At 50.6% G+C, this 24578-nt stretch overlaps 1 protein-coding gene and 1 long non-coding RNA gene across 3 annotated transcripts; one reads left to right on the forward strand and one right to left on the reverse strand.

The window, feature by feature from the left end:
* Nucleotides 1–1349: 1349 nt before the first annotated feature.
* Nucleotides 1350–17684, reverse strand: LOC123382317. 2 transcript variants are annotated; one of them, XR_006590528.1, is made up of 4 exons: nucleotides 17085–17684; nucleotides 11648–11777; nucleotides 6577–6702; nucleotides 1350–2019 (listed from the first exon to the last, which is right to left on the reverse strand). It is a non-coding gene; the product is annotated as an uncharacterized LOC123382317 (long non-coding RNA). The 2 variants fall into 2 exon arrangements; XR_006590529.1 differs by lacking the exon at nucleotides 6577–6702.
* On the forward strand, nucleotides 6929–11748 carry LOC101083635 (T-cell-interacting, activating receptor on myeloid cells protein 1-like). Its single transcript, XM_019818860.3, has 3 exons — nucleotides 6929–7107; nucleotides 10591–11052; nucleotides 11312–11748. The coding sequence occupies exons 1-3, from the start codon at nucleotides 7074–7076 to the stop codon at nucleotides 11746–11748; spliced, it is 933 nt and encodes a 310-aa protein (XP_019674419.3). The 5' UTR covers nucleotides 6929–7073.
* Nucleotides 17685–24578: the final 6894 nt, after the last annotated feature.

Here is a 24578-nt window from a genome sequence, read left to right on the forward strand (position 1 = left end):
CACTCATTTCTGGTTCCTTTGCTTTTCAACCATTTCTCGTCATCCATCCACCTGCTCATTGATTCTCATCCTTCTTTCCTTCCATCCCTCCGTCCCCTTTGCACTTGCTCTCATTGGATTTTCTATCCTTTCTTTTGCCCTTACCCATCATTCATTCATTCTTACACCCATTCCTCCCTTTATTAATCAGTTAATCAGCTTATTAATCCAGTCACCTATTTACTATACTCATTCAGTATCTATCAACCAACCGATGCATTTAATTCCTTTTTAAAGATTTTGGGGGGCACCTGGGTGGCTCAGTCGGTTAAGCCTCTGACTTCGGCTCAAGTCATGATATCAGGGTTCACTGGTTCGAGCCCTGCATCAGGCTCTGTGCTGACAGCTCAGAACCTAGAGCCTGCTTCAGATTCTGTGTCTCCCTCTCTCTCTGCCCCTGCCCAGCTCACACTCTGTTTCTGCCTCTAAAAAATGAATAAAAAAAACATTTAAAAAATTAAAAAAAGATTTTGGGGCACCTGGGGGGCGCAGTTGGTTAAGTGTCCGACTTTGGCTCAGGTCATGATCTCAAGGTTTGTGGGCTGGCACCCCGCATAGGACTCTGCGCTGACAGTTCAGAGCCTGGAGTCCCTCTCTCTCTCTGCCCCTACCCCCTTCGTGCTCTCTCTCTCTCTCAAAAAGAAATAAACATTAAAAAAATTTAATTCTTGGGGCGCCTGGGTGGCTCAGTCTTGGTTAAGCCTCTGACTTCGGCTCAGGTCATGATCTCATGGTTTACGGGTTTGAGCCCCACGTCGGGCTCTGTGCTGACAGCTCAGAGCCTGGAGCCTGCTTCTGATTCTGTGTCTCCCTCTCTCTCTGCCCCTTCCCCACTCGCACTCTGTCTCTCCCTCCTTCAAAAATAAATAAACATCAAAAAAATTTTTTTTAATTTAATTCTTCTGGGGCGCCTGGGTGGCTCAGTTGGTTGGGTGTCTGACTCTTGGTTTCAGCTCAGGTTATCATCTTACAGTTCGTGGGTTCAGTCCCTGCATCAGGCTCTGTGCTGGCAATGCAGAGCCTGCTTGGGATTCTCTCTCTCCCTCTCTCTCTCTATCCTTCCCCTGCTCGCCCTCTCTGTCTCTCTCAAAATAAATGAATGAAGTTAAAAAATGTTTTTAAAAATAATTCTTCTTTAAAGATTTTATTTTTTGGGGTGCTTGGGTGGCTCAGTCAGTTAAGTGTCCGACTTCGGCTCGGGTCATGATCTCACGATCAGTGAGTTCAAGCCCCGTGTCGGGCTCTGTGCTGACGGCTCGGAGCCTGGAGCTGCTTTGGATTCTGTGTCTCCCTCTCCCTCTCTGCCCCTCTCCCACTCATGCTCTGTCTCTCTCAAAAATAAATAAACATTAAAAAAAAAGATTTTATTTTTTAAGTAACCTCTACACCCAACGTGCCGCCCAAACTCACTCCACCGACTGAGCCAGCCCAGTGCCCCAACTTATGCATTTACTTATCCAACAGGCCTGAAGAGTCCTTCTTCCTAAAGTGGGGAGAGGGGGAGGGGAAGGTGGAAAATGTAATAACAACAGAGAGGGATGTGTGCCTCACTGAAATCAGGCATAAAGCAGGAAAGGCACATATGAGTGCTGAGTGGTGAGAAGGGCTTGGAGACGGAAAGTGTGCGTGGGAGGACGAGAAAGGCATCCAGGGGAGCCAGGTGAAAATAGAAGATTATTGATGGCTAACGTTATTCATAGAATATTACTGAGTGAGCAGTCGTGAGAGTACTAACTGCATTCTCTACCAGTGACGGTGCCTCTGCACCGGTCGGTCCGCCGGGCAACCCCCATCATCACCACCAGCCCCCTACGGCCTGTGTGTGTGTCTGGTCTGGGACTTCAGAGGGCCCTTGCCGTCAGGCTGTGGGGTTTGTTCCCCGTGGTTGTGCCGCAGGACCAGGACAGCAACAGTGACGACAGCCATCCCTTCCAGTCTGTGGAGTCAAGTCTTCTTTGGTCTCCTGGGTCACTTCCACTTCTGAATGAGGAAGAGGAAGGGGAACGTGATCACATTTAACAACTGCAAAGCAATTTACCGTCCCTGAGGCGGTGGTTCCTGGTATTCGTCACCCACAATTGCTCAGCACTTACAAGGTGTTCCTAAGGAGGCCGTGACAGATCTGCTCCCCTCCTTCCTCCCTAGTTCCTCTGGCCGGGTCCACCACTCTCAGCCTTCTGGCCTCAGAGTAGATGCCATTTCAACTGCCAACTTTTGCCCGGCCCACGTGTGTTCCGTAGTGCCCTGTCGTCCCTGAATTGAGTACTTGGACCGTGTTCTGATTCTCTCTCTCCCAGACTAGACCACAAGATCCTCCCAGGAGTGGCCGGCCAGGTCGTTTCATCACTATGTCTCCAGCGCCTGGGAGGGGTCTTAGGAAGCACGCACGGTGTGGCTGGGTGAGCTCAGCACGCTGAAGATTATCTAAGCGGGCTCTGTACTTTTGCCCTTGGGCAGTGAGCAGAATGACGGGCCCCCCAGCACATGATGTCCAAATTCCTGTAGCCTGTGAAAATGTTACACATGGCGAAAGGGACTTCCCGGGTGTGATTACGTTAAGGGTCACGAGGGGAGGTTATCCTGGACTATTCAGGTGGGTTCCATGCAGTCACGGGGGTCCTTATTAAAAGAGGGAGATAGAGGGGTGCCTGGGTGGTTAAGCGGCTGACTTCGGCTCAGGTCATGATCTCACAGCTCGTGGGTTCGAGCCCCGCGTCGGGCTCTGTGCTGAGAGTTCAGAGCCTGGAATCTGTTTTGGATTCTGGGTCTCCCTCTCTCTCTGCCCCTCCCTCACTCATGCTCTCTCTCTCTCCTTCAAAAATAAATAAACATTAAAAAAATTTTTTTTAATTTAATTATTTGGGGCGCCTGGGTGGCTCAGTCAGTTAAGCATCTGACTTCGGCTCAGGTCATGATCTCATGATCAGTGAGTTCGAGTGCCGTGTCGGGCTCTGTGCTGACAGCTCAGAGCCTGGAGCTGCTTCAGATTCTGTGTCTCCCTCTCTCTCTCTGCCCCTTCCCTGCTCACGCTCTGTCTCTCTCTCTCAAAAATAAATAAACATCAAAAAAAATTTTTTTTAATTTAATTCTTCTGGGGCACTTGGGTGGCTCACTTGGTTGGATGTCCAACTCTTGGTTTCAGCTGAGGTCATCATCTTGGAGTTCGTGGGTTCAGGTCCTGCATCAGGCTCTGTGCTGGCAGTACAGAGCCTGCTTGAGATTCTCTCTCTCCCTCTCTCTCTACCCCTCCCCTGCTTGCTCTTTCTGTCTCTCTCAAAATAAATGAATAAATGAATAGTTAAAAAAATAAAAATAAAGAAAGAATTCTTCCTTAAAGATTTTATTTTTGGGGGCGCTTGGGTGGCCCAGTTGGTTAAGCGGCTGACTTCAGCTCAGGTCATGATCTCATGGTTCGTGAGTTCAAGCCCTGTGTCAGGATCTGGGCTGACAGCTCGGAGCCTGGAGCTGCTTTGGATTCTGTGTCTCCCTCTCTGCCTGTCCCCTGCTCGTGCTCTCTCTCTCTCAAAAAATAAACATTAAAAAAAATTTTCTTGGGGCGCCTGGGTGGCTCAGTCGGTTAAGCGTCCAACTTCAGCTCAGGTCATGATCTCACGGTCCGTGAGTTCAAGCCCCGCATCGGGCTCTGTGCTGACCGCTCAGAGCCTGGAGCCTGTTTAGGATTCTGTGTCTCCCTCTCTCTCTGACCCTCCCCTGTTCATGCTCTGTCTCTCTCTGTCTCAAAAATAAATAAATGTTAAAAAGAAATTAAAAAAAATTTCTTTCAAAAAGAAGAGAGAGGCAGCAAGGTCAGAGTCAGAGAAGGGAACCTAGAGACAGAAGCAGAGGTCAGCATGAGGCAGGGTCATGAGGCCAGGAATGCAGGCTCCTCTAGAAGCTGGAAAAGCAGGGACCTGGGTCTCCCCACAGCCTCCAGAAGGAAGGCAGCCTCTCCACCCATTTTGGACCTCTGACTTCCAGAACAGAAAGATAAAAATTTTATGTCATTTCAGGCCACGAGTTGGTGACAATCTGTTACAATAGCAAAAGCAAAGCTAATACTATTAGCTTCAGCGGAAACCTCTTTTCCTTTTCTCGCAAACCTGGGCCTGTTCATCCTTAGGACGTGCATTTTCGGCCCCGAGCCCTGCTTCCCCCCCCCCCTCCAGTTCCCATTCACCCACTTGGGACACATCTGTCCAATGTCCACCTCGCGTGGGGCACTGTGCTGGTGCTTGGGGACACAGCACACACACCCTGCTGCCATGAAGCTCACCCAGGAAAGCACGGGCCAAATTGGTACTCGCCGTACTGATCAGGGAGCACTTTCAGCTGCTGTAACCAAGAGACCCCCCCCCACCCCCCGCCAAAGAAAAAGAAAACCATGTAATTTGATTTCTCCCTCACTTAACAATATATAGAAGAAACAGTCTAGGGCTGTTTATCAACAGCTTTGTTTCTGTCAGTATGTAGCTTTCCTAGGTGGTTCTGAGCCAGCACGAAAGGAGGACCAAAGAGAGACAAAGAGAGACAGAGAGGGAGGGAGGGAGGTATCGCACACAATCATTTTTTAAAAATGGGAGGGGGTTTCTATTACTTAAAGGAAGACAGGAAAAGTGGATGCCGGGAAACCATTTGCCTCTCCATCAGTACAACCAGAGCAAAAACCAAGAGGGAGTTTTGAAAGCCTCTAATAGGATTTGATCCAATCAATGGAGATCTCTGATGGCTTTGCTGAAGAAGTGAGGTGAGATCTGAAAGTTGGGCAGACCTTAACTAGACAAAGAGGGGCTGGAAGGGTGTTCTAAGCAGAGGGAACAGCCTGTGCAAAGGCTCCCTGCGGAGGAAGCTAGGGGGTTGCGGCTGGGAGACCGAAAGTCGTGTGCTGTTGCCACCTTGTGGTCACATCATGTGCCTTGATGGGTAAGGAAATCCCTGAACTCACCGGTGGCGTGGCACAGGACAATTCTGGCTGGACGAGTGTCACTTCCAAGCTGGAGCATTTAACTGTAAGAACTCCCTCCTCCCCACTGTGAGTTCCCTCTTGTCTCAGACACAGTGACCAGCAGCGTTTGAGATGGTGGCTGGTCCACTGGCCTGGCTGCCTGAGTGCCAAGGATGAGCCGGGCCACCCTGCAGGCTTTTTCTACACCTGTCTCCTGCCTCAGCTGGCTCCCAGGCCCTCCTCCTGGGAGCCCATCCGTGTGACCATCTTCTCGCACACCTGTCTCGGTCTACTCAGGCTCTTGTCAAATGCCACACGCTGGGTGGTTTGAACAACAGAAACTTATTTCTAGCAATCCTGGAGGCTGGGAAGTCCAAGATCAGAGTGCCAGCATGGTTCCGGTGAAAGCCCTCTTCCTGGCTTACGGGTGCCCTCTTGTATCCTCACATGGCAGGGGGAGAGGGAGAGAGGGAAGGAGACAAGGAGAGCAGGGGGGAGGGAGAGAGGGAAGGAGAGAAGGAGAGCAGGGGGGAGGGAGAGAGGGAAGGAGAGAAGGAGAGCAGGGGGGAGGGAGAGAGGGAAGGAGAGAAGGAGAGCAGGGGGGAGGGAGAGAGGGAAGGAGAGAGGAAGAGCAGGGGGGAGGGAGAGAGGGAAGGAGAGAGGGAGAGCAGGGGGAGAGGGAGAGAGGGAGAGCAGGGGGAGAGGGAGAGAGGAGAGAAGGAGAGACCTGATGTTTTCTCATGTCTCCTTTTCTTTTAATGATTTTTAAACAATTTTTTAAATGTTTTTATTTTTATTTTTGAGAGAGAGAGAGAGAGAGAGAGAGAGAGAGAGAGACAGAGCATAAGCGGGGCAGGGGCAGGAGTGAGGGAGACAAAAGCAGGTTCCAGGCTCTGAGCTGTCAGCACAGAGCCCGACGCAGGGCTGGAACCCACAAACAGTGAGATCATGACCTGAGCTGAAGTCGATGCTCAACCAACGGAGCCACGTGGGTGCCCCTAATGTCTTTCTTTTTAAGTTTATTTTTGAGAGAGACAGACTGTACTCTTTGTACAGAGACAGAGTACAAGCGGGGGAGGGGGAGGTAGAGAGGGAGACACAGAATCTGAAGCTGGCTCCAGGTTCCAAGCTGTCAGCACAGAGCCCAACGCGGGGCTCGAACTCACAGACTGTGATATCATGACCTGAGCCAAAGTCGGACGCTTAACCGACTGAGCCACCCAGGCACCCCAATTCCAGCCAATTTAGAACATGCATAGAAGCAAAAGGAAAAAAAAAATATTGAGCACAATTCCACCACTTGGAGGATTTACCCTTCTAGATTTCTCCATGCACACGTCAGCTCCTGCCCATTGCCTGGGTCCACTGCCTGGGTTGTCTCTCTGTCTGCACCTCAGCCAGGGTCCCCGAGCTCTTCTTAAGAGCCCCTTCCCACTCAAGATCTAATGAGTAGAAGATTTCACAAGAGATTTCACCGAGGAGGGAGTTCAATCATGTCCCCACAGCAAACAGTTTTCAAACCCACCACAGAACTTTCTCTTCTTCAAATTCCTTGTTCGCCATGCTGCCTGCCAGTGAGGGTTCTTTTCTCTTACCTCCTCTCTGTAGGGCCTGTTGTCTCGTTCTCCCAGATCCTCATCCATCCCTGATGCCTTGTGACTTCTTCCCTCTCAGGGAAGTTGTGCACATCTCTTCTGCTTACATCCTATGACCAGAAGGACCTACGGTTCCCCAATGGAGAGAAATGGGTCTCTTATTCTGGACTGCTGGGGGCCCAGCTCTTTTCAGCCACTTGGCAAAAGGGGACAAAGGCTAGCAATTTCTCCCATGCTTTGCATATTCATGGACGTGCCTTAGCAGTGGATGATTGCTGTGCTGGGCATGAAGCCTGTGGGAAGTGGCTTGAGAGTGTGTTGCAATAGTCCTTTCCTAACAGAGACCAGAAGACACAACGTGTGGGTAGGTAGAACAGAGGTTTGAAAAACTGGGAGCAAAGCTGTTCCTGCCTGTCCTGGAGTCAAGAGAACGTTTTGGCTCACCACCAACAGCAAAACTCAAGGAATATCCTTGGAGGAGGCTTGGGGGCGCCGCCATGATGCCCCAGCTCCCGACCTGGCTCCGCACCGGTAAGCCCTGCGGGGGCAGATGGGCTGTGGCGGCAGCTGGAGTTGGTGGGACCTTCGGGGGCAGTAGTGGGGCGGGGGTGAATAAGCACAGACTAGAACCTTCCATTCCCTGAATACATGTTAGGTACAAGGACGCTTTACACACATTTTCCTGTTTCCCCAAACTCAGTCATCCCTGAACTGCCCAATGAATGACATTGTGCCCTATGTCTGTGACAGGTCCCGGGTTTTCACGTTAGTATTTTTATGCTCAACTCTATTTTATTATTTAAAAAAGTTTAAAAAATATTTTATATATTTTTGAGAGAGAGAGAGAGAGACAGAATTCGAGTGGGAGAGGGTCAGAGAGACAGGGAGACACAGGATCTGAAACAGGCTCCAGGCTCTGAGCTGTTAGCACAGAGCCCGATGTGGGGCTCGAACCCATGAACTGTGAGATCATGACCTGAGTTGAAGTCGGACACTTAACCAACTAAGCCCCCAGGCACCCCTATTTTATTATTTATTTATTTATTTATTTAAAAATTTTTTTTCAACGTTTTTATTTATTTTTGGGACAGAGAGAGACAGAGCGTGAACGGGGGAGGGGCAGAGAGAGAGGGAGACACAGAATCAGAAACAGGCTCCAGGCTCTGAGCCATCAGCCCAGAGCCTGATGTGGGGCTCGAACTCACGGACCGCGAGATCGTGACCTGGCTGAAGTCGGACGCTTAACCGACTGCGCCACCCAGGCGCCCCCCTATTTTATTATTTAAAAAAATTTTAAGTTTATTTGAGAGAGCAAGTGGGGGAGGGGCAGAGAGAGAGAGAGAGAGAGAGAGAGAGAGAGAGAGAGAGTCCAAGTGTCCAAGCAGGCTCTGCACTGTCAGCTCAGAGCCTGGCGCACGGCTCAAACTCATGAACCCTGAGATCACGACCTGAGCCTGAACCAACAGTTGGACGCTTAACCGACTGAGCCCCCCTGGCTCAACTGTACTCAACTCCATTTTAAAAGATCTGTAAAACTCATGTATTAGTGGGAAAATCCGTGCCCCTCATCAAAAGCAGACCCGAACCGGCCCCAGTTTTCCCCGGTCTTGTTTCTGAGAGGTAGCAGCGAAGCCGGAAGCTACGTTCAGCCGAGCACCCGGCTGTGGTATCTTCCAGGGGCTTGGTGGAGAACGAGCCAGGAACCGAGAAGAGAGAGACTTTCTCACACAGGCTCAGTGATACCCTCCTGTCATCATACGACCGGGAGTCACCTTCCATCTCTTAGAGAGCTTCTCCAAAATAGTCCTCTTCCCCATACTGCATTCGAGGAATCGGAAAATCAGCCCTGAAGTCCATGCCAAGGCCACTCAGCTACTAAGCGGAAAAGCTGAGCTCCAATTCTGGTCTGCGCAGGGCCAAAGACCGTAATTCTCCATGGAGCCACACGAGGGAACTGAAAGGGTCCGGCGTGGGGGGGGGGGGCGGGGGGGCTCTGGGGTGGAAACATCTGGAGGCTGAACAAAGGGAATCATGGTCAGCACGACCACAAGAAGGTAAGTGAACAGTGAATCCCTCTTAGGAAACGTCCGGCAACCTTTTCAGAAGGGCTCTGTGGCCACAGGGTGTTGGTCCCACTCAACCGTTCAGAATGGCTCTCATCTTGCGACAAGTGTTGACGAGGATGTGGTGCAAAGGGAGCCCACGTGCTCTGTTGGCAGGAATGCACACTGGTGCAGCCACTGTGCGGAAAACAGTTTGGGGGCTGGTTCCTCAGAAAGTTAAAAACAGAACCACCCGGCGATCATTCACCCCACTTCGGGGCTGTGTGTCAGAAGGAAATGAAAACAGGACATTGAAGGGCTATCGGTGCCCCCACGTTCATTGCAGCGTTATTCACAAGGCATGGAAGTGACCTAAGTGTCCATCCACCGACAAACAATGGAATAAGATGCAGCATGTTACATACAAGGGGATGTTATTCGGCCGTGAGAAAGAAAGAAATCCCACCATCTGAGACAACACGGAGGGGCCGTGAGGGCATCGTGCTCAGTGAAACCAGTCAGAGGGAGAAAGACACTGGACTACTTGTATGACCTCACTTGTATGTGGCACCTAAACATGTTGACTTGTTGAAACACGATGGTGGGATGGTGCTTGCCAGGAGCTGGGGGTGGTGGGGAGAGGGAGATATGGATCCAATGGTCCATGCTTGCAGTTCAAGGACGAGTGAGTTCTGAGGCTCTAACGTACAGCATTGTGACCACAGATGGCAATACGGTATTACGTGCTTAAAAAAAAGTCTCAAGATAGTGCCCAACGTCCCTGGTGTGTGTGTGTGTGGGGGGGTGCAGAACCACTGTTATACACTAATCAAACTAGAACACCTATAAGAATGTGCAGGAACATATTTCTTGGGGTCAGTTTGGTCTAGATCTGAAAGTAAGGCCCCCAGAGGGGAAAGGTGGGGGATATACACTTCATCTTTCCAAGTAATACCAATCTTAGATTTCTGAGATTTACTCTGGGGCACCAAGGAAATGACTCATGGCCAACCGTAATGTCCGAGATGCATTTCGGTCATACCTTGAGGGCAGACAGAAGTATCTCAGCACAAAGGACTGTGCTCTCAGTGTCTAGATGTCCCCTATCATAGGGCAGGGATCTCCCCACCTCACTCCATGTCCTGACTCCCGGGAGCTGTGGATACCTTCCTTTACATGGCAGAGGAGATACACACAGGGTGGCAGGTGGAATTAAACTTATCAGTTGACCTTGAAGTAGGGAGCTTCTTCTGGATTACCTGGGTGGCCACAGTGTAACTGCAGGGTCCTTAAAATAGCAAAGCAGGCAGAAGAGGGTGCCAGTGCACCAACCATTGATAGTTTTAAAGTCAGAGGGAGGGGCGCCTGGGTGGCTCAGTTGGTTAAGCGTCCGACTTCAGCTCAGGTCACAATCTCGCGGTCCGCGAGTTCGAGCCCCGCGTCGGGCTCTGGGCTGATGGCTCAGAGCCTGGATCCTGCTTCCGATTCTGTGTTTCCCTCTCTCTCTGCCCCTCCCCCATTCATGCTGTGTCTCTCTCTGTTTCAAAAATAAATAAATGTTAAAAAAAATTAAAAAAAAAAAGTCAGAGGGAGACGCTGCCATGATGAGATGCAGGCATCTCTAGAAGTTGGAAAAGGCCAGGGAATGGATTCTTGTCTCGAGCCCCAGAGGGAACGCAGCCCCAAAGAGACCCTGGGTTTAGCAGTGAGACTGTTTTGGGGCTTTTCTACCCCACAGAACAGCAAGATAATAAATCTGTGTTGTCACAAGCCAAGTTTCTGACAATTTGTTAATGGCAGCCATAGGAAATTAACACAAGGTGCAAACCAATGCCCACGCCAGATGGGTTCCTGGGCAGCATGCTGGGACTGGCCGTGAGCGGGACCTCCAGGGTCTGGTCTCAGGGGCAGCCCCCCGGGAGGTCCCCTCAGGATGGGGCTCAGGTTCCACGGACAGACGGTTCTCTTGCAGGGCTGTGCGCTGGCCAAGGAAGCAGGGGGACTGACGGTGAGTGTTCCTTCAGTTCTTCAGTTCCTCCCTCCCCTTTGCTCCAAATTCCCCACATCCCTTCTCTTTCCTTCAAGGGGTTTCCTGACAGCAGGCAAGGGCACCAAATCCTGTCCCCAGTCTGCTTCCTTCCAGAGCCCCTTCCCAAGCCCACCCTCAGGGCCTGGCCCAGCTGGGTGGTACCTCCCAGAAGCAATGTAAGGCTGCAATGCCGAACTCCGACCAAGAATGTCAACTTTGCTCTCAGAAAGGGAAATATTCTTTTGGATTTTTCACGATCACCGGCTTCCAAGAAGGGCCTGGCTGAATTTCACTTCACTGGCCTAAGAACCAGCCATGCTGGAGACTACACCTGTGAGTGCTACAGACCAGGGGCCCCGGACATAAGATCACCGCCCAGTGAGGTCATCCTGCTGCTGGTGACAGGTGAGGAGCAGGACGGGCCTGGGGGAGGGACCAGAGGAGGGGACAGAGAAGGTGGAGACACACAGCAACAGAATGACTTGGTCGGCCTCATCCAGGGCTCGTGGGGGGGGGGGGGGAATCTCCTTCCCACAGAGTCGAAAGAGGGTGACACCAGGGGTCTGTGTCCCACACTCAGCAGGAACCCCCCCGCGGGAGAACAAGGGTGAGTGGGGGACTCCAGGCTTCTCCCCGTGACCTCAGAGCCCCCCTTCTCTTCCAGGAGGTCTCCCTAAACCTTCCCTGCAAGCCCACCAAAGGGGTGTGGTGACCGCAGGAGACGACGTGACCCTGCAGTGCCAGAGGCCAGACAATATTTTCGGGCCCATGAGGTTCGCCCTGCTGAAGGCGGGAGTGGCAGAGCCCATCAGGCTCCGGACCCCAGCCGGCAAGGAGGCGGACTTCTCCCTGCAGACTGTGACAGTCGGTGACGCCGGGAACTACAGCTGTGTCTACTTCCAGACCGGGACTCCTTTCTGGGCCTCACAGCCTAGCGATCGTCTTGAGATCTGGGTGAGAGGTGAGGTTTTTACCATTGGGAGGACCCCAGCTGGATTACCTGCCCGCTCAGGTGCTGCCACAGTCTGCCTCCACAAGATTCTGCAGCTTGGAGCAGTCATTTGGGAAGGACCGAGGGAGGGCCAGGATTCCGTGGAATAGAGCAGAGGATCTTCGCAGAGGATCTTCTGCTGAGAGAGAGGGAGCACCAATGGTGGAGATCACATAACTGGAGGCTGGGAGGGGGGCTTCCCACTGTAGGTGACCAACTGTGTTGTGAGGGGGCCAGGCCTGGAGGAGGAGGGATCTGTAATAATTGACCCCTGCCCTCACCAGGAAAATAAGATGTAGACACAAAGTCATTGCTGTTCTCCTGGGAAGGGCACAATTCATTTAGACTCAAGTGTGGATGACACCTCCTGGGGTTATACAGGAGGAGAGTCTAGCAAGAAGGCAGAGGAGGAGGGAGAGAATAACAAAGGGTCCAGGAACATCTTTCCGAGAAAGATTCAGACTCCAGGAAGATCTCAGTTTCATTTTAACCGGGACTCTAGCACTCTTGCCTTTAGCTCAACTGAATCGAGTTTTTCTCTTCCTGCTGAGACTTTTCCTTCTTTTTGAAAGGAATGATTTTTACAAATTATGGCAAAACTGCATAAGGTAAATTTTGCCATCTTAAGTATTAAAAAATTTTTTTTTAACGTTTATTTAAAATTTTTTTTTCAACGTTTTAATTTATTTTTGGGACAGAGAGACAGAGCATGAACGGGGGAGGGGCAGAGAGAGAGGGAGACACAGAATCGGAAACAGGCTCCAGGCTCCGAGCCATCAGCCCAGAGCCATCAGCCCAGAGCCTGACGCGGGGCTCGAACTCACGGACCGCGAGATCGTGACCTGGCTGAAGTCGGACGCTTAACCGACTGCGCCACCCAGGCGCCCCTTAATGTTTATTTTAGAGAGAGAGACAGAATCCAAAGCAGGCTCCAGGCTCTGAGCTGTCGGCACAGAATGCGACTCATGAGCTACAAGATCATGACCTGAGCTGAAGTCGGATGCTTAACCAACTGATCTGCCCAGGCGCCCCTTAAGTATCTGCCTCCAGAATGCTCTGCATCTTGTAACACTGAAACTCTGTCCCCATCAAACAGCCTCTCCTCACCCCTCCTCCCCAGCCCCTGGCACCCACCGTCCTACACATCGTCTTAGTCAATCTGACGAATCCAACGACCCCACATCATTGGAATCATTGAGTATGTGTCTTCTTATGTCTGGCTCATTTTGCTCAGAATAATGTCCTCAAGGCTCAGCCACACTGTAGCACATAACTGGGCTTCTTCCTTATTAAGGCTGATAACGTCCCATTTTATGGATAGACCGCATTTTGTCTCTTCATCAGCTGATGGACGTTTGGGTCGTTTCCACCTATTTGGCTGTCGGCCGGTCACCTACTGGCCATCGCTTCTTCCGGATGTATACTCAGAAAGGGGATGGGGCGCCTGGGTGGCACAGTCGGTTAAGCGTCCGACTTCAGCCAGGTCACGATCTCGCGGTCCGTGGGTTCAAGCCCCGCGTTGGGCTCTGGGCTGATGGCTCAGAGCCTGGAGCCTGTTTCTGATTCTGTGTCTTCCTCTCTCTCTGCCCCTCCCCCGTTCATGCTCTGTCTCTCTCTGTCCCAAAAATAAATAAACGTTGAAAAAAAATTAAAAAAAAAAAAAGAAAAAAGAAAGGGGGTTGCCGGATCATATACTACTTCTGCTTTTAATTTTTTGAGGACCCACCACCCTGCTGGTCTCCATAGTGGCCACACCATTCTACATTTCCACACCCAGTGCACACAGATTTCTGTTGGTGTGTTTCTGAAACAGATGTTTTTTGACCCTTGTGTAGTAGGGCCAGTTTTGAGGACTGAGTTTGTCCAGGACAAGAGGAGGGAGAGAGGCCAGCAGGAAGCAGGCATCCTCCCGGACGGGGGTACTGAATCCCCCAGGGTTGATATGGGGCCAGTCATAACTGCACAGGGCACTGACCAATGAACCCAGATTCTCCCAAACCACACACGGGGTAGGCATTCAGGGCCTCTGAGAAAAACCACACGGGGTACGAGATTCTGAAGTCAGTGGACCCGCAACTCACTTCTCTCGTCTGTCAAGTGGGGGGGGGGGGCAGTGATGCATACATCTGACCATGAACTTCTGTGAGAAGGAGACATAATAGTAATCAATTATAAAGGAGAGTTGGATGATTGTATTAGTCATGGCACTTGGTTCCAAGTGAAAAAAACACCGATCTCGAAGTGACCTAGAAAAGGTGAGGTCCTTGGAATTAAACGGGTCATTCAGGGCTGCCCAACCCGGCACTACTAACATTTGGAGTTGGATAATTATTCTGCGGGGCAGGTGAGGAAGAAAAGTGCCTCCTGTGTAACATAGGATGTTTGCAGCATCTCGGATGTCTACCTACTCCACGTTCCCTTTCCCAGCTGTGACAACCATGGTGTCTCCAGACACTCCAGATGTCCCGCAGGGGGCCAGACTGTGCCCGGCCAGACACAGCTGGGATCCAGAGCTAGTGAATCTTGGGAAGCATGAGGATACCACCTGGCTTCACAAACTAGAATGAGGGACTGGAGTCTTGCCCAGATTCTCTTCCTTTCTGACACTTGTGTCTTTATCGTACCTGTTTCATTCTCTTTTAAACTTTTTAAAATGTTTTTATTTTTGAGAGACACAGAGCGTGAGTGGGAGAGGGGCACAGAGAGAGAGAGGGAGACACAGAAGCTGAAGCAGGTGCCAGGCTCTGAGCTGTCAGCGCAGAGCCCGAAGTGGGGCTTGAACTCACGAACCGTGAGATCATGACCTGAGCCAAAGTCAGATGCTTAACTGCTTTACGGACTGAGCCACTCGGGCACCCCTGTTTCATTCTCTTTTAGTGGGGACCAGTTCCCTCTTTGGGGCAGAGAGCTTGGCTTTTAAAGCTGAGTTTCGTAGCTCATAAATTCTACTCCTGGAGAAGCATCCGGCTCTCCTTCCGAGACCAGTTCAAAACAGACAGATAGATAGACAGACTGGGGAGGGCTGTGAATAGTCCTGGTTAGCTCAGCCTCTAGATCGATCCTAGGAAATGCTCATGGAAGGATGCCATTCAAGAAAACCCAGCCCCATCCAGGGAGACTGGAATGTAGGAGGGTAATGAACAGTTCCTAAAAGAATGAGAGTTGCTACCCTTTGATCCGATCCTATGGGCTGAAGGTCTGTGTCAACCCCCCCCCCCCCAATTTCATGTTGAAATCCTGACCCCTAACGTGACAGCATTAGGAGGTGGGAGCCTTTGGGAGGAGCTTAGGTCATAAGGGCGGAGCCCTCATGAGATCAGTGCCCTTCTAAAAGAGACCCCAGAAACTCCCTTGTCCCCTTCCTCCACGTGGGGCTCTAGAAGTCTGCCGCCCAGAAGAGGGCCCTCCCTGGACCATGCTGCCCCCCTGGTCTCGAACTTCCCGTCTCCAGACCTGTGAGAAAAAGGCATCTGCTGTTCATCGTCCCCCTAGCCTGTGGCATTTTGTTAGAGCAGCCCCAACGGACTAAGCCGACGAGGGAGAGGTACGCCCAGCAAGTGTGTTTGCTTCAGAGTCACAGACCCCCGAACAGAGCAAGAAAATCCCAAAGTCTGGATGTTGATCTGGAACCCATCGGCCACACGGGGTAGAGGAGAATGTTTGTCTCTGCCCCCTGCTGGGGCCATGGAGCCCAGGAGTGAGGCAGGGAATTCTCACATCTAGGATTCACCTGCTTCATGCTGTTTTCTAGGTCAGCGTGAAGGACATTCCATGTCCCCTCCAGGGAGAAGTAAGGCAACTGGGGGAAAGGGGAGAACAACCACACAACCAGGGATGGGCACCCGTCACTTGGGTACATGGCCCCACCGTCTCCAAGTGTGTGTACGGACTCTTGAGTTGCAGATAATTATAACCGCTTGGATTTGGGCTGGGGCCAGTACCTAACAAGCTACCTGCCTACACATTCCTTAGCTTCCCTCTGTCTCAGCTTCTGTATCTGTCAGGGGTTGATAGTAGTACCTACATAAGGGACTCGTGCTTGGGATTTTGAGGAGTTATTTTACCTAAATCCCTCCTAAACTGTGTCCGGTGGACAGCAAAATATTATCTAAGGATCTGCCATTATTATCATTATGAAACACCCAAAACTTCCTCCTCTGACTACTGAAGCAGCTTTATCAAGAACTCCATTCCTCAGGGGAGACTTTCCAGGAAACAGAGAGCCTGCATATCCCTCGGAAGGTACCGGTAAATATCCTTATCGTTATAATGAATGATAAATATTAGTGGAAAATTCCACGACCTGTTAAGGGCTTCCTGGTTCTAAAAAAGCCCATGGGTGCGTGTCTGTGTCTTTAACTCACTTCAACTGTACGTGACACGGTTAAGCACCGATGAGATGGTCTTTCCAAAACAGGATGATAAAACAGAACGGAAAGAAAAATACCACGAGCTAGATTGGCTCTCTGTAGGAGGGGGAAATTTTACATAATTTTGGGTTCTTCCACAGCTAGTGAATCATTTTTTTTTCCCACTTCTTTATTTATCCTTGGCATATGAGGACACTTCTGAGTTTCTTCCTCGATGGTCATAAATATTGCTGCTTCTGACATGAATACATCAGTGACAGGACACTTCACCAAGAAGGACCCGGGAAGCTGTTGTCAAGTTCAGTGTCGACCTTTCCTGTCTTCCTTCAGCCACGGTTCCAACCCTGGCAACTGTCGCCAAGGGCAAGACTGAGGAAGAGAGGAGGACATCATGGCGGGGAGGGCGTGTTTGGCAGGCAGACGACTGGGTACAGGTGCATTGGCAGATTATTGAAAATGGAGCCCGAGGGTTTCCCTTTGGGATCCCCCAGAGCCTTTTACAAACCCTCACAGTTTTACGTGGCTCTTGCAGGGGCCAGAACCGTGAAGCTGCAGCTACCCCCCCCCCCCCCCCCCGTGTTTGACTTGTGGGGACGTGAGCGTCACCTGACTGGCCAAGGGCAGGAGGCGGGGAGAAGGTGGGCGGCAGGAATCCTGACAAAGGACAAGGAAAGAGAAGTCCCTCGCTTTCGGGTCACCTCTTATTTTCCTCAGGCCACTGGTTGTCCCCTGGGGGCGATTTTCCACTCGGCAGCATATGGCAATGTCTGAGACAGTTTTGGCGGTCACCGCTGGGGGCGGGGGATGCTTCTGGCATCTAGGAGGTAGAGACCACGGATGCCTCAAAACACCCTACGACGCAAGGACCCCTCCCCGCGAAGAATCATCTAGCCCCAAATATCAGTGGCGCCCAAGAGGAGAAATCCTGCTGTAGACCCGCCGTCTAGTTTCCAGTTAGACACCAGAGTTCTTGCAGGGATCTCACAGGTGGAGACCATACTCCCCTCCAATTCCTGAAGCCTCGAATTACTTCAACTACGTGCCCCAGACCAGTAGCTGTTTCAGAAAATACTTACCAGTGATACCGGCATCACCTGTCTTCCTTGAAGGCCGCTTGTGATGTTTGGGGCTTTTTCTTTTTTTTTTTTCTCCCTTTATTCCGGTTTGATTTGTCTCCAGGCTCCCAGAGATTTCTTCGGAGCCAGACCCCAGGGTTTCGTGGGGTTTCCTCGTCATTTCCGAAGTTGGAACAAGACGAGTGCAGTCTCCGGTTCGGAGGAGAGCAGAATGCAGCTGGCGGTGGGGGAGGCTGAGTCGGCAGGAGGAGGCTGGGACAAACGGTGTCCCACCTCCTGACGGTGTGGCTGTGCAGGGCAGAGGTGAAGAACCATAGGCGGTACCACAGGGAACAGAGGAGACAGTGGTCGGGAGTCAGCAGGCTTCCCAGGCTTGCCTTCTCTGAAGTGTAAGGCTGAGGGTAGGGGTCGGCTTCAGGCTCGAGGAGGCGGGGCCAACACAGCTGTGGATGATAAAGGCAATGAAGAGTCATGTGGTGTCACATCAGTAGAGCTTTGTGAAGCTCGGCTCTGCTACTCACTGGCTGTGTGACCCCGGGCAACTCTGGAGCCAACAAGCTAGAGACCCCGGGAAGAGGTGATGTCGAATCTGAAGGCAGCCGGAAGCCGAATTCCTTCATCCTCAAAGGAGATCAGTCTTGTCTCCTTGGACCTTTGACCTTTGATTAGAGGAGGCCCACCCACATGATAGAGCTTAATCTGCTCCGCTCAAACTCTACCGCCTTAGATGTTAAACACATCTTCTTTTTAATGAATTGACTTAAGATTGCATTTGCTTTATTTCACTGTAATTCCAGTGTAGTCAACGTAGAGCGTTATATTAGTTTCTTGTGCCAGCTTCCTGGCCACCATTCTAGGCTCGTATTAGACCCAAACAACTGGGTACCGCGGCCTAGTCGTGTTGACACATAAAATTAACCATCACACCCGCCCACATAAGAGTCTTGGGATCCTTGAATGGGGTCTGGACATTTCTGGAATACACTCACCTTCCCTTTCTGCATTCCATCTTACTTGTTTCCTAGCTAAACCTAAAACTCACAAAAATTTCCCTCCAGAAACCAGCAAGACAACGGATGAGGATTAGCTTTCTTTTGGGGCACCTGGGTGGCCCAGTCAGTTAAGCGTCCGACTCTTGATTTCAACTCAGGTCACAGTCTCACAGTTTGTGGGCTCGAGCCCCGCATCGGGCTCTGCACACTGTCCGTGGCACTGTCCGTGCGGAGCCTGATTGAAATTCTTTCTCTCTCCCTCTCTCTCTGCCCCTCCATCACTCTCTCTCTCTCAGAATTAAAAAAAAAAAAAAAAAAAAACCTAAAAAGAAAAGAAAGAATTTCCTTTCTTTTGAGAAATCTGAAAAAGTACTATCTAGTAGAAATAACAAATAGCAGATACTCACGTATCCACCACTCATAATTATACTTGTTCACATTTTGTTGTATTTGCCCCAAAGCTGTTTTCTTTCCACAAGATAAAAAAAAAAGAAGTCCTTTTTCTCTCTCAACATTACTTCTGTTATTTTTCCCCTTTCCAGAACTTTCCGCCCTGAAGTTGGTGTTATTTCTGTGCAGGTCTTTACACTTTTACCACATAGACATGCCTTTGTAAACACAGCATAGAGTTTTACATTCTATTTACAATTATTTAAGTTTAAAATTTAACTATAGGGGGCGCCTGGGTGGCTCAGTCGGTTGGGCAGCCGATTTTGGCTCAGGTCACGATCAGGTCTGTGAGTCTGAGCCCCACGTGCTGACAGCTCAGAGCCTGGAGCCCGCTTCAGATTCTGTATCTCCCTCTGTCTCTGCTCCTCCCCCTCTCACACTCTGTCTCTCTCTGTCTCTCTCTCTCAAAAATAAATATTTAAAAAAAATAAATAAATAAAATTTAACTCTAGAATTCTCTCTTCTAGATAAAACTGAAAGGAAATCACCCAAGGGAGCAGAAACAGGACTCGGTAGGAGCACAGATCTTACATACACTCATCCATGCGTGGGATGAGATATCCTTGTGACCCTGTGAACTGTCCACACCTGGGAAAGTTCTCAAGGATGTCTGTCTGTCTTGTGGTGACGCCTGAAGGCTGTGGCTCAGTGTGAGGTCTTTCGAGGTGGGTAGGATTAGGGGCGCAGCCCTGCCTAGTTACCTGGGCCACTTTGGAAAGGGAACTTCAAATCTCTGATGCCCAGCTTCTGCATCTGTGGAATAGGCATCACTCACTCTGTCGCTCTCCCGGGATACTTGTGTGAAGAGAATGTCGTGAGAGCTCCAGCAAGTGGTAGGAATGTGATCGACGGGGGACACAGTGAGGTGCCTCAGTGCACACTCAGGGAACCACTGACCCTCTCACCTACTATCCTCTCCCCAGGGACCACGGGGATTCCCCCTCGCTGTGGTCTTTGCCCTTCTCTTCCTGCTTGGAGCCTTCCTCATCTACAAATACACCCGGTGGGGCGAGTTCAGGAAAACAAGGGCTAAATACCTGGGAGGAAATGGGAGAAACAGAACGGGAAAGTAACATCACGGGGTCAACACTGTCTCTGTCTCTTTCATCCCCAGGGGCGGCTCCCGACAACATGACCAAACGGTAGAGCTACTCAGCGAATCCCCTCAGCCCATACCGAACCCTTCCCCCACTATTGCCTTGACCACTCAAGACCCCCTTTCTTACCTGAACCTTTCATGTGCCCCCGACCAGCCCCGACGATCATCCCCAAGTGTCTCTCCACGTCCTCTCTTCTCATGACCACCTTCCACTTCTCGCTCAAGGTTCTTCCCTTGGATCCTCTCCTCGTGGACCACACTGTCCCCAACCACTTCTCCTCCTCAGCTCTCAAGACTTTGCTGAGCACCTGAATGACGTGGGGACCCTCGTGTGGGGTGTATGAGCGTGGAGGAGGTGGGGGGGGACTTTGGTTTACACATGATCTTGCTGGGCGCCTCACCTCCGCCTCCCCGCAAGGATCCTGACATCTCGCTCCAATTCCCTTTGTCTCCGGTGCCTCACTGTTTCTCTCTTTCAGCTCCTGCTCTTCTGAGAAAAAGTGGAGACAAGTAATCAGCCCGGGAAAGAGAGCGATGGTGGGTACACGTGTGTGTGTGTGTATTTGGATGCGTGTGGTGTTCTCAAATAAGCATGTATATTTGAGTGTGTGTCTGTGAGTCTGCACGTGTAGGTGTGCAGGGATATATGTACGCGTGTGAACACGCATATGCACGTAGAGGTACGTGAATGTGTGCATGTGTATAGACGTGCATGTTTGTGTGTTGTGCGTGCACACGGGTGTGGTTTGCACGTCTGTTGCACGTGAATGTGGCGTATGTGTGTGTCACGTGCATGCCTTATTTGTGTGTGCACACACGTGCGTGCATGTGTGTGAGAGGGTGTGTAATGTGAATGTGCATGTGAGTGGGATTGTGTGTCCAGAGTTAACCCCTGGGGCCTGGGGGGGAAGCAACAGCAGGACCTTTTCCCTCCCAGATACAGCCACAGCCACGATGAGCTGTCCTCCTGCATCAGTGAGCGTCCCCTGTGGACATTTCCCATCCCCTCCTTGTCCCAGGCTCTCCGTTCTTCCTGCCAGTTTTGTCAATGGTCTGGGCTCCCGCGTCCATCCACCGCCACCCTCACTCTACACTCCAGGAGAATCTGGTCTGAACCCTTCTGTGCCTTCTCTGGCCAGGGGACCTTCATCCCATGTCCTTTCTGAGGACATTATCCCAGGTGACTTGTGATGAACATCACCTTTTTGTTTTTGTTTTTGTTTTACGTTTCTTTATTTTTGAGAGACAGAGAGCAAGCAGGGGAGGGGCAGAGAGAGGGGGAGACACAATCCAAAGCAGGCTCCAGGCTCCGAGCTGTCAGCACAGAGCCTGACATGGGGCTCCAACTCGTGGACCGTGAGATCATGACCTGAGCTGAAGTCGGACGCTTCAGGCACCCCCACATCACCTTCTCCCTGGGATTAACAGGGTGGTTTAATGAGCTCAGAGACACAGAGGGGTCAGTGAGATCTCAGGCACACCGTAAGCATTCAGTACCCTGAAGCTACTGCTATTATAAACCATTGGTCATAATCGCGGGTAAGTGACTCTCCCACCCTGAGCCTCAGGGTCTCCATGCGCACAATGGGGGTAATATGCCCCACCTGTTGGTGCAATTTAGGAAAACACGGTAAGAGCTCTCTGTAAAGCACGTACCGTGAAGTACCCACACAGCACACTTATTAATAGTAACGTTTATTTTATCCTTTACAGTTCAGTTTCTTTTACAAAATTGTGGCGAAATGCACATAAGCCTAAAATCCACCATTTTAACCCGGGATATTCACAACTTTCGGAATATTCACAACGTTGTCCAATAATACCCCACGAATCCAGTTCGAGAACATTTTCATCGCCTCGAAGGAAACCCCACACCCTGTAAGCAGTCTTTCTGCACACCCACACCGCCACCCCAAGCCCCTGACAACCACTAGCTTCCTGTCCCTAAGGATTTGCCTACTCTGGACATCTCACATTCACACTAACATGATGGCTGTCTATTTGAGTTATCTGAAGTTTCATAACAAATCATCCCCAAATGCAGTTGGTTAAGGCAACACTTAGGATCTCAGTGTCTGCAGGGAGGGAGTCTGGGTGTGGCTCAGCGACGTGGTCTCTCGTTGGGTCTCACAAGGCTGGGACGAAGGCATTGGCTGCTGGTTCAGGCTTGAGTAAGAGAGGATTTGCTTCCACACTCACTCAGGTGGCGGTTGGTGGGACTCAGGTCCTTGCTGGCTGTTGGCCAGAGACCACGTTGGCCATATGGACCTTTCCATACGGCAGCTCCCAACACAGCAGCTGGCTTGATCAGCACGAGTGAGGGAAACAGGTGTGAACAAGATGGAAGTCATAACTTAGTCTTTCATAACCTAGTCTTGGACACGACACATGACAGCCCATCCTTCTTGCTTATTCCGATTGACAGATGCAGGTCACTAGGTCCCGCCAACCTTCGAGAGGGGAAGGGACTGCACGAAGACTCGAAGGGCAGGAGGCTCTTCCTAACACAGCTGTCTACCACACTGTCATCACAAACGCTAAATCTCCACAATCTAACACTCTTTCCCGGGGGGACTTGATCCTTCTCTCCCTGCTTACCTTCAGGATGAAGCATCCCAGGTCTCAAGAGCTGAGGAACCCCACGGAGTGACATATGCTGAGCTGGACATCAGAGCCCTAAGTGAGGGTCCTTCCAGCCAGATGGAACAGCCCCTGGAAACCTGTGTGTACTTGACCCTCAAGACATAGCTGGGAGAGTGCCTGGAGCCCAGCAAACAAGATCTTCCGATGGATGATGGAGAGCCCTTGGGGTGCCAGGCAAATGGGGATCCCTTTCCTCAAATCTGCAATGAAGACTCATTGCTTCTAAAAATTTATTTTTTACATGAGAGGTATCAGGGCGCTGGGGTGGCTCAGTCGGTTGAGCGTCTGACTTCGGCCCAGGTCACGATCATGATCTCATAGTTCATGAGTTTGAGCCCCACGTCATGCTCTGTGCTGACAGCTTGGAGCCTGGAGCCTGCTTTAGAGTCTGTGACTCCCTCTCTCTGTCTGTCCCTCCCCTGCGTGCTCTCTCTCTCAAAAATAAATAAACATTAAAAAATTTTTAATAAATAAATAAATAAATAAATAAATGAGAGGTATCATTTGCAGAGTGAAATGCACAAATCTTGCACAGCTAAGTGACTACAGATAGATGACTGACAGATATAGATATATAGATATCCCAGTAATCTATCTCTACCTATCCCCTTTGGTATAACCACCGTCCAAATAAACACAGTATTTCCAGAACTCCAGAAGGTTTCCCTGTGACACCCTCCAGTCAACCACCACGGCCCCAGAGACCCTTCCTTTTTCTGCCTTTTCACCACCTTTTCATCACTTTTCAAGCCTGTTCTTCATATGCCCTCACATACACGTGGCCACGCTATGTGTTCTCTTCTGTGTCTGGCTTCTTTCACCCAAATACATCGTTCCTGAGGTTTATCCCCGACGTTACATGTAGTTGTGTTTTCTTCCCTATCTACCGCTGAGCATCACTCCAATGCACATTCATGCCACGGTCACGGAGAACGGTCTCCAGGGGATGGACAATTGGGTTGTTTGCAGGCTGCGGCTTCTGTGGGCCAGCTTGCACGAACACTCTTAGCTATGTCTTTGCAGACATGGGCACATGTGCACACATTCCCCCTGGAATATAAATAGTGGGATGGCTGGGTCAAAGAACAGGTGTATGCTTAATTTCATTTGCTACTTCTGAACAGTTTTATAAGGGGGTTGTACTACTTCCTGCTTCCTTCCTGACAAGCGCTCAGTGTTTTTCTTGATAGCTGCTCTTCTGTTCACACTCCCTTCTCGCCACAAAGCTGCTCCATCACCTTACACAAGTTTGTGGCTGCGAGCAAAGCCTTCACTGTGACCTGTGACCTCCAACTATTCTCACTCCTGGTATTTGTGTCCCTGGGCCATCCCTCCCCTGGTTTTGTCAACTTGCTTCTAACCTACAGAATATGGCAAAGGAGATAGGATGTCACTTCAGCGGTCATGCTACTGAAGAATACAACTGCCATCTTGACAGTGGGCTTTTTCTACCTTCCTTGTGCATTTGGATGATGATGTGGAATCCCTGTTTTGGGAAAAGCCCACTTGGCAAGGAACCGAGGGCCGTCTCCAGCCAGCAAGGAACTGGCTTCTTCCAACAAGCATGTGGGCTTGTGTTGTATAATAAAGAATTTGGCTGGTCGTTGTCCCTGGCTCCCGGGAGCTAATCTCTAAGCGCTTGGAATCTCTCACCCTTTTTTGAAGTTTATTTATTTATTTTGAAGAGACAGAGGCAGTGCAAGTAGGGAGGCGCAGAGAGAGAGGGAGAGAGAGAATCCCAAGCAGGTTTTGTGTTGTCAGCACAGAGCCCGATGTGGGGCTCAAACTCACAAACTGTGAGATGGTGGCCTGAGCTGAAATCAAGAGTCAGACACTCAACTGACTGAGTCCCCCAGGGAACCCCTTGGATCTCTTGGGTAACAGCAGCATCTTTATTATTCACAGCAGGCACCTTGGAACACACCTGAGTTTATGGCAGTGAGATGACTCAGGATGGGGGCTGGTGGTGCCAGAAAGACCATGTGATTACAAGGTTACAGCCTTGACCTCTGGGGATGAGAAGAGGCTGCAGATAGAGTCAATCATGTGGGCAATGCTGCAATCAATCATGCCTATGTGATGATATCCCCAAGAAAACTGTGCACACTGAGGCTCAGGGAGTTTTCTGGCTGGTGACACATCCTGAGACCATAGGAAGCTTTGCTTTTGGGGCCCTCCCAGGCTTCACCCGATGTGTCTCTAAATCTAGATGGTCTTGATTTATATCCTTTATAATAGAAATTGTAATCATAAATATAGTGCTTTCTTGAATTCTTTGAGTGGTTCTAGCAAGTTATTCAACCTCACGGA

Source organism: Felis catus, chromosome E2 (genome assembly GCF_018350175.1).
Source record: "Felis catus isolate Fca126 chromosome E2, F.catus_Fca126_mat1.0, whole genome shotgun sequence".
Lineage (NCBI taxonomy): Eukaryota > Metazoa > Chordata > Mammalia > Carnivora > Felidae > Felis > Felis catus.

What these genes read in the sequence shown, in the direction of transcription:
- LOC101083635 (XM_019818860.3), top strand. Translation starts at nt 7,074, where the DNA reads ATGATGCCCCAGCTCCCGACCTGGCTCCGCACCG. An exon ending in CCCGACCTGGCTCCGCACCG is followed by an intron (nt 7,108 to 10,590) that starts GTAAGCCCTGCG and finishes GTTCTCTTGCAG; the next exon opens with GGCTGTGCGCTGGCCAAGGA. An exon ending in CATCCTGCTGCTGGTGACAG is followed by an intron (nt 11,053 to 11,311) that starts GTGAGGAGCAGG and finishes CTTCTCTTCCAG; the next exon opens with GAGGTCTCCCTAAACCTTCC.